Source organism: Volvox carteri (assembly GCF_000143455.1).
Source record: "Volvox carteri f. nagariensis unplaced genomic scaffold VOLCAscaffold_20, whole genome shotgun sequence".
In the NCBI taxonomy this organism is placed as follows: domain Eukaryota; kingdom Viridiplantae; phylum Chlorophyta; class Chlorophyceae; order Chlamydomonadales; family Volvocaceae; genus Volvox; species Volvox carteri.
The window spans coordinates 1,195,839-1,204,507 of NW_003307563.1; the positions used below are offsets into that span (position 1 = coordinate 1,195,839).

At 54.7% G+C, this 8,669-nt stretch overlaps 1 protein-coding gene across 1 annotated transcript; it reads left to right on the forward strand.

Annotated features, from left to right (window-relative positions):
- Nucleotides 1–170: 170 nt before the first annotated feature.
- On the forward strand, nt 171–8,174 carry VOLCADRAFT_91290 (uncharacterized protein; the record flags this gene model as incomplete). The annotated part of the gene is made up of 15 exons (XM_002950721.1): nt 171–323; nt 690–797; nt 1,181–1,415; nt 2,865–2,996; nt 3,964–4,054; nt 4,200–4,260; nt 4,490–4,601; nt 4,829–4,930; nt 5,106–5,250; nt 5,635–6,106; nt 6,367–6,534; nt 6,815–6,942; nt 7,477–7,509; nt 7,855–7,915; nt 8,103–8,174. The coding sequence occupies 15 exons, from the start codon at nt 171–173 to the stop codon at nt 8,172–8,174; spliced, it is 2,073 nt and encodes a 690-aa protein (XP_002950767.1).
- Between the last annotated feature and the right edge of the window lie 495 nt (nt 8,175–8,669).

Below are 8,669 nucleotides of genomic sequence, written 5' to 3' on the forward strand. Positions count from 1 at the left end.
ACCGTACACATGGCGGGCGATCGAGGGCCAACCTAAAACCACAGGCTACTGCCTAGGTGTATAAGTAAATGCCGCTGGAATAGATTAAAACTAATCCGATTAGCTCAATAACCGGTATATAGTCTTCTTTCCTCTTGAGACTGCTGTTGGCCAGTGCGTCTCGACGAAGAATGGCTCGCTCGCAGTTTAACGTCCATGCAGTTTCAGTTCTTGTTGCACTGGTATTTGTAGCTTCAACTTCAGTAGTCTGGTCCAGGAGGGTGGCGGACACCCCGAACGGACCAGTTGGCGCCATTATCGCCGTTGCGAACCTCAGTGGCACGGTGAGTGAAACAAAAAATCGCTTCTCTCCCACCTTATGCACCAATATATGGCTTCAGTCGGAGCGTTCGGGGTGCGTGTTTTACTTGGTTTCCGACGTTCACATTCACCAAACAGAAAACCCAGGACCGGTCACAGAACCCTGCGTGGCGTATCCGAATCGCTGACCTCGCCACCTGCTGTTCCCTCTCTTTCTCGGCATCTGATGTTCATACGCACCTAACAATCTCACACATTGCTTTGCGTTGGAAAACCTGCCGGTGACACGAACAAGAGACCGCGAGAGACCCCAGCACATGCATGTCTGAAATGCCTTGCGTATTTCCAATCGCACTCATTTGCCTGCCTTTACCTTCACATTTACACAGCCGAGCGCGAGTGGGCGAGTGGTGTTGAGCTGGTACAACAGCAGCGCCCATGTCAACGTGACTCTGAAGGGCTCCTTGACCAACATCACCATGGCGCATATTCACCTGGTGCGTAACTACGCACCGCTCATTTATAAAGGCTCAATCAGGATGCCGGTTTCCCTTACCCAGCTTTGATGAAATTGGTTGGGTCTATGCACGTTGGGTGGCAGTGGGGTCGAGTGAATTGCCGCAGGCGGGTTTTAGCTTGCCTGTTTTTGCATGAGTTTTGAGGTTTGTGCCAAACCCAGCTTGTGAAGCCCTACGGCATAAAAAGATCAGGCAGCCCGTCCTCTGTCGTTGTACATGTCTATGATTTCTTTCATTTCTTTCATTTCCTTAGGTCGATTGGGTGGGTGTGGTCCCCGCTGTAACACGTTTGTTCGCGGTTGCAGCCGCCCGCCCCCACCCGCCCAAGCCGCCGATGTTTGTGCTTGCGCCTTACCCCGCAGAATGATTCGTCGCGGAGTAACCCGGTCATCGCGGGCCTTCTTCCCCGCATGAACAGCTGGCTTCCCAAGCAGCTGAACCCCCCGGTGTCGTACGACAAACCGTACACGTTCAACATCGCTTTTGACGCCAGGTACCTTGCCATGGTTACCTCTGACATGACGGCCGAGACGTTTCTGTCGCTGCTTAAGCAGGGCCAGCTGTTCGTTAATGTGCACACAGTTGCACAGCCGACCGGTGCGCTTCAGGGCACGCTGATATGCAAGGGAGATTGCAAGAGCCATACCGGGTACTGAAGCGAAACGAGGAAAGGGGCTGGTTTAGCACACGGAGGCTAATGGACAGGTGCTCCTCCCACATGCACACGGCAGCGACCGCTTGGCAGCCGGCAGCTAGATGTGTGTATGTATGTATGTATGTATGTCGGGGCAGTAACAGGACGGACTTGAGATGTGTGTTTTCGTTTGAGTGAGCATGTACGCGGAACACGCGTTTTCCGGAGTGGCAGCAGCAGTGTCATGCGGCTGCCTTAATGGTGCAGTTGGAAGGATGAGCCTCTCTAATTCGAGGTGCATGCGAGACCATTCGTCCGCCCAATGCTGCCCAGCATCGTTGACCACTGACCATCTGGGGGCATCTCCTGCCTCCGTGCGCGGCTGTTGTGTGATGTATTTGCTGCAGTCCATGGTTGGAGGCGGTGTAAATGTAGCAGCCAGTACACAGTACGGTGCTATAAATACGCGCAGAGCGCGACCGCCAGCAACTCGAGAGACCTTTTCAGCGGTCAGCTGCTACAGTAAACTGTAAATGAGCGAATGTACGCGGCAATCGGTGGACGGACGGGCTCCCCATGCAGTGCTCCGCTGCATGGCGGGCTTCTGTGCTTTTGGGTTTAAGGATGAGCGTGGTAAACCTTGCACGTCGCTGCTGAAGCTCACTAGCTACGCTGTTGTTTTCCAATTGACCTGGCCTGCTGCTGCGTACTGGTACGGCCCACTGATGCCACCGACAGGAACGCGGTTGCCTCCGCCGCAACCATATACAAGGCATAACCATGTAACATACATATGCAACTAATCAACACATGCGCTTTTCCGCCAACACCCAAGAGTGGCAGTTCCAAAGGTTTACCGAAGTGCACGTACCAGGCCTGACACGCCGACAACAGATTGTCATTTGGCCTCCATTGATAGATAACTTCATGATGTAAAGGTCATCTGCACCCAAGATACATACCGAAATACTTATTGCCCGGTCAGCCGGCAGCGGGCTGGTGTACCATCTGCAGTCACCCTACAACATGGTGTCGCACATGTTTGCGGCAACTAAAACCTCATAGTGACGGCATTAGGAGTGCAACCCACCGGATTACCTGTGCTGTCCGCCCCCAAATACCCTGAAGGTAGGCCAGCCGAGACCCATTGAGGCTCAAAGACGAGCGCCGCACCAAGGCCCGGACTGCCACTCAATGAAACAGATAGCGTCACTCCCCTGCCTAGGCACGCGGCGCAACCGCTGCATCGGTGTCTGAAGCTATCCAGCAATGAGGCCCCCGCGTATTAGCTGCCCCGGGGTAATAGCCCGTAGGCCATTGTCGCTCTCGCATGCTGTTGCGCTGTCACAAATGCTTGCGGCGGTGTTTTTCTGTTGATCTGCTGGTCCACAATTTGAGACTTCTCCTCACAGATTCTAACAGATTTTCCGAGGCTCTGTGGAAACTAGACAAGAGTCGAACATGGCTATTGGTGAAGAAATTTCCAAAACCTTTTCATCAACAGCCATTGTTAAGACTACTGAAGCTTTTGAGTGAGTCGTACGGTGAGTAATCACTTCTCTGTATCAGAAAACGCCATCAGGTTTTAGAAAGCATGTCCGAGCGTACGCACGTACCTGCTGGGACTGGAAGGTGCGTGCGATGTGCAACATCGAAGCCAGTCGTCACAGCGCTTCCATGGATGCCGGCAATCATTCTCAGGGAAATGCATAACCTGGAAATCTTATATCATAAAATATCATAGAAAGTGGAAACTACAGGAAGGTGCACAAGTATCTTGGGGATCACGACGCGTATGCCCGTTCGTGCACGGCGCGTCGAACGTTTTGGCGGGTGGTAGAGTTCCCTGTATCGCCGACAACAGCGATGCGCTATAAATTGTTAGATTGTGCTGTTAGAGTGACGACCTGAGGGCACCTGCGTACACTTATGGTATGTGCGTAAATGTCGACATGTTGCTGCTGTAAGGACTAGTAATAACCACTTGTCGGTGCGTGACTGCCACTTCTCGTTATCCAATTAGCGATATAATCATTTATCATCGGCATTTAGCTGGTGTACCGTGGTCTGGGAAGTGCACCGTAATAGGCGCCGGCAAGGATGGCGTCCTCCAATCACATGGGCCAACTGGCGATACACCATTTCTACGGATTAGCTCTCCTGAGCTTAATGTTCTCCGGTAAGGACAGGCATATTGCAATGTGATGATTAAACCTACTAGGCATCCCGATCGATTTGGCGCGTGTACGTATGTGGCGCTTTTGTTGCAACATACATGCTCCTTACACTACGTACTACGCTGTGAATAATCAAATGCGTCATATGCTGGCTGAATTTCCTGGCCGATGATGATATGATCACTAGATTGGTAAAGATGCAGTGTTGCACCACGCGTGGACGACTTTTTCACGTATACCTCCCGCGCCTGTTGCAAGTGATAACGTGCGTCACTCTCAAGAGCAAGCTCACCCGGTTCTGGTGCTTTGCCACCCTGCCTACTTACATATGCAGCCGTGGCCTCCGGGGAGAATGCGGTCGCGTTGCAGTGGAGCAGTCGGCATCTTCTAACGAAATCTATCGGGGGCGACTTCCCGTTTTGCAAGTGAGTGTTTGAGTGTTTGTACCGCAGCTTTGGTTGATATCGTTTGGGAGATGTGAGCGAGGTGTAACAATTTGTCGCATCTGTTGCTCAGTATCCTAATTCAGCATGATATGGCGGCACCAACCCACACGACTACTTCGTGCAGGTGTACGACTTACAACTGTCTCTCCTCGCCGTACAGACTGTCATACACGGGCGCGTACCCGGTGAGTGGTCCAGATAGAGCCCTCCCATCATTTGCCTTTCGTGTCGCATGCCAGGCACCATGACTCCACTGCTTGAACGCCGCTGCCTCCAGCTCACGTAGTTGCTTGTTTGAGGTGGGATCCATCTTTCACTCGCAAGCTCAGCTGTCCTTCTACGTGTTTGGTGGCTCAAGACCATGTGTTTGCGACCCCTTCGCCTGCGCACCACGCGCTTGTTCGCCTGCTGCAGGTAATGGCCGGCACGAGGCACTGCTTCATGGTTCGACATGTGGGTTGCACCACGAACACGACGTGCTGTGCGGCTTTGCAACGCAACGTGCACAAGATATCCTTTTCCGTTGGTACGTGGACAGCTGTTCACGGGCTGGGGACTGGACGCGGTGGTGCCAGCGTGTTTGTGTAGCCAGGGAGTTGGTGGATGGGCAAGGGCAAGGAAAGGGATGAAACCATGAATCCGCCCTCCGCATTCCGCGTGCACACTTGGACGAGATTCCACAAAACATTGGCCGATTCCTACTACGGGCCTGATGCGTGCGCACGTATGCACGAAACGCATGCACGCGCACAGGTGCGGGATGTTTGAAGCCGGTCACGAGTCAGGTGGAGATCAACGGCCGCAAGTGGTCCAGCTGGTCCACCGTGTTCACGAAGCGGGGAACGGATACAAACGGTACGCAAGCGCCCCTAATTCCGGGATGTAACAGGACAAGGTTCCTTACCTATGGCTAGCGTATGTCCATATGGACCTAGGGCTGGGTAGGTCGTGGAGAATATTCCGCGACGCATTTCTGGACCACTCCGCAAGGGGACCAAGTACCCACGCACTTCCGTCTCCCGTCTTGCAGGTACGGTAGTGTTCGGATACGATGTCCGTATCTACGACATGCAATTCAATGCCACCACGTTTCCCGGCACTTCCATCTGCATGACAACCAAGGAGCCCTGCGCCAGCATCCAGCAGCTGTGCGGCACCACGACAGGAACGTGCAAGTGAGTACGGAGAGAGACTTGCACGGGTCGAGCTCGCCTAGCTGGGGACGGCCCGGTCCTGGTTTGTGCTGGTGCGTGACACCGTTGTGCACCTGCTTACCTGTTTGCTCGCAGATACGCTGTATTTGACAGCCATAACGCCAGTCGATGCTGCCCAGTCTGTACGGTGGCACCGCTCCCACCACCGGCGCCGCTGTCGCCCGAGCCACCGTCACCGATGGTGCCGCCCCCTCCCCCTCCACCTCCCCCTCCACCTCCCCCGCCCCCTCCCCCTCCATCTCCCCCGACCCCTCCACCTCCACCTCCCCCACCCCCACCCCCGCCGACACCCATCTGTCGCACCTGCGCTGTCATTACGATTCAGCCCCCATCCAACATCGCCAGGCCTGTCAACACCTTCTTCTCCAGCCCCGAGAACTGCAGTCGGACATCAAGCATCATTATTTCAAACTTCACCGCCGCGCTAGAGGCCGCTGGCGTCTCAATCCGGCAACCGTTTACCTGGAATTGCACCGGAAACTACGAGCCCGGCCAGTCAATTCTGCCGCGGCTCTTCGTGTGCGGCTTATACGATGTTCCAGCCAGCCGCACTGTCTTGGAGGAGGCCCTGCGCAACGTGACGGCGAGCTGGGTTGCATTTGTAATAGGCACACCCGTGGTTCTCGGACAGAAGGACCGTGCTGAATGCCCTGTGGGTCTTGAGGGATACGCTTTCGAAGGCGCGTTGGATTCGGGGATTAACGCTGACCCCCGGTGCCCCTATGGTTCCTCGGTAATAAACTGTACCGAACGGTATGCGCCTTTTCCCCCGTCGCCATTGCCACCGCTACCGCCGCCATCGCCGGTGCCTGTGAAGGTGGGTTGCGCAGCAGCACGGCTAGCCTAGCTATACTTAACGCGCCTGATGACCATAGGCGTTCCCTATGATTGGCATCGTGATTGAGCATGATATGCATGGCACGCAAGCAGGCCTTAGCACTGCGTCCTTGATTCATGCACAACGCCAAAACCAACCGACAGCTGTCCTCAGAGCATCTTCATGCCGCCACGCCAGAACCCTTTGAGCTCATTTGGTCTTCATACCCGCGCCATGCCCGTGTCTGTTTTGGACTGCAGACGCACAACTGCTCCCAGGCCACCAAAAATGTGCCTTATTACCTCGACAAGATCGAGACATACAACACCACGGACAGGAGCGGGCAACGGCTGGTCGCTATGTGTACAACGATTCAAGAGATGGACTGCAATGACGACGCCAAATGTTGCGGCATGGATGCGGCCAAGGTGAGTGAGTGAGTGAGTGGGTCTGGCAGGACGCGTACTGGTACAGCTACCACCGATAAAGATAGCTTTTCACGAACTGGCTGGAGATGTAGGTCAGTCATAAGCATGATGATCATTGGCGAGGGCGTCGGACCTTCGCTTGTAGTACTCCGTCCAATAGTGCCAGCCGTACCAGACGACCTGCTGCCGGATGTCATGCTCCGATACATATCATGAGGAGATGCCAATCAACCTACTGAAAGCACGACGCTCCTTATCCCACCCATCCTCATCCTGGCAGGTTGAGGTCATTATGAAGCCCTCATGCCAGGATGCCCTCCGTAGCATCACCGTCAACGGAAAGGAAATTGCTTACAGCCGAAGCTTCTACACGGGCTTTACATCGCTCAAGTTTGTGAAGCTGTTGGCGTGAGTGGCGGCGGCAGGGGCATTTCAAAGCGTTCGTTCGTTGGCCATGCTGGCTCGAAATGGTGGGGTAACCGACCCACCCAACACATAGCCAGCGGGATTCCCGTTCCGTATCGTATCGTATCGTACAAGGTACTGCAGCAGCAGGCGGTAATGTGCTCAGCTTGCTAAGGGCGGGTGTTTGGGGCCGCCAACCCTAGCTACCTCGGTACTTGTGGCGAGCAGAAGTTTGAGCCGTAGTCGCGATCCGTAGTTGTGGCAGCTGCCATAATGGTTAGGAGTGTGTGCCGGTCGTTCCGATGGTTGGACCCTTGGCACTGCTTTAGCTCTGCCATCGTGCATGGTCACAGACAGGCAGCCGAGGGCCCGTCAGCTTGCCCGCCAGCAAGATCAGCGTAGCATTGCTAACACCGCTGACGTGCGTTCAACCCGCCCTCATTCTTTTCCTATCTGCCTTCCTCGTTCCCTAGCCAGCTAACTCCGCCGCCTGCCCTTCTGATGTCCCTCCCGCATGCGGCCCCTGTCGTCACGCAGCTTGGGCGACCCCGCAGCCATGCGACTTTGCTGGTAAGAGCTGATGGCCTTCAACGCCTAGCTTGCCCGCGAAACACCTATCGATCTGCCGTCAAGAACCCAGCTCTTGCTTGTCCGAAAAATAACGCTGCACGCTCTGAGCGCATAAAACGTAGCAGATATCGTGCAGCTAACTCAGTGGTCCTCTGAGTCGGGTGTTGGTGCGCATGCACACCAAGACCGGTACACATGCGGGCATGTGTTTGCACGCGTGGGACGTCCAATATGCGTGTGGCGTTGTCTAAGGTCGCAACTTAAAGTAGTGTATCTTGCTTGCGTATCGAGCTGCGCCCTGCTGTCTTGTCGCGTCCTGCGCCCTCCACCCGCTACCTGCAACAGGTACGCCTCGCCTGGACCATGCGCTAGCCCTGGGGGCTTCTGCTACAACAATCGGTGCCAGGTGGGTGGGTGGGTGGGTCGGAAGGTATGCTCTGGGTGGAACGGCGTTGGCACAGACATGTTGACATCACCTGTTAATACTGGAAGGCATCCTTGCTGTATTCCGACGCTGGACGCTACAAGGTGCCGGGTTCTCAGCCTGCTGGACTGTGTGTGTATGCTTGTTACACTCCGGTTGCGTCACCCAGAGATTAATTAGTCCATACCAGAGGCCTAAGAGCCACAAGGTTATGCCATGTGTGAACGAGACCGCATGTTAGCGATAGTAGCGATGATAGACTTCGCAACTACTGTTCAAGGCGATGGCTAGGTCACACACAAAAGTGCTGGGTCGGCTCATGGCTGGGCTAACTGAGGCAGATGTAACTTAGGCACGGCACCAGCCAGTTGTTGAATTCGCACGCACGTCCTGCCATGTTTCCGTCCGGGAATAATGAAGTGATGGATGTGTACCGGCATGCAGCCGCAAACTCAGGAACCCTCGATCCTCGTGCATGCCCTCCAAACCTAATATGACCGTATATATGTATGTCACTACCCACTGATGGCGCGCAGGCAAGCATCTTCTCATCGGACAACAAGTGCTGTCCTACCTACATGCTCTAGACATGTAGACACGGTTCCCACCAGAGGACTAGGGCCTGCTGGTTCCGACAGCCATGCCTGCATCGTTTCGCAGCCCCACCCCCTTCATATATTCATGAAACGAACCAAGCAAGTAATTTTGTAAATTCATGGCAGTACGGCCACAACAT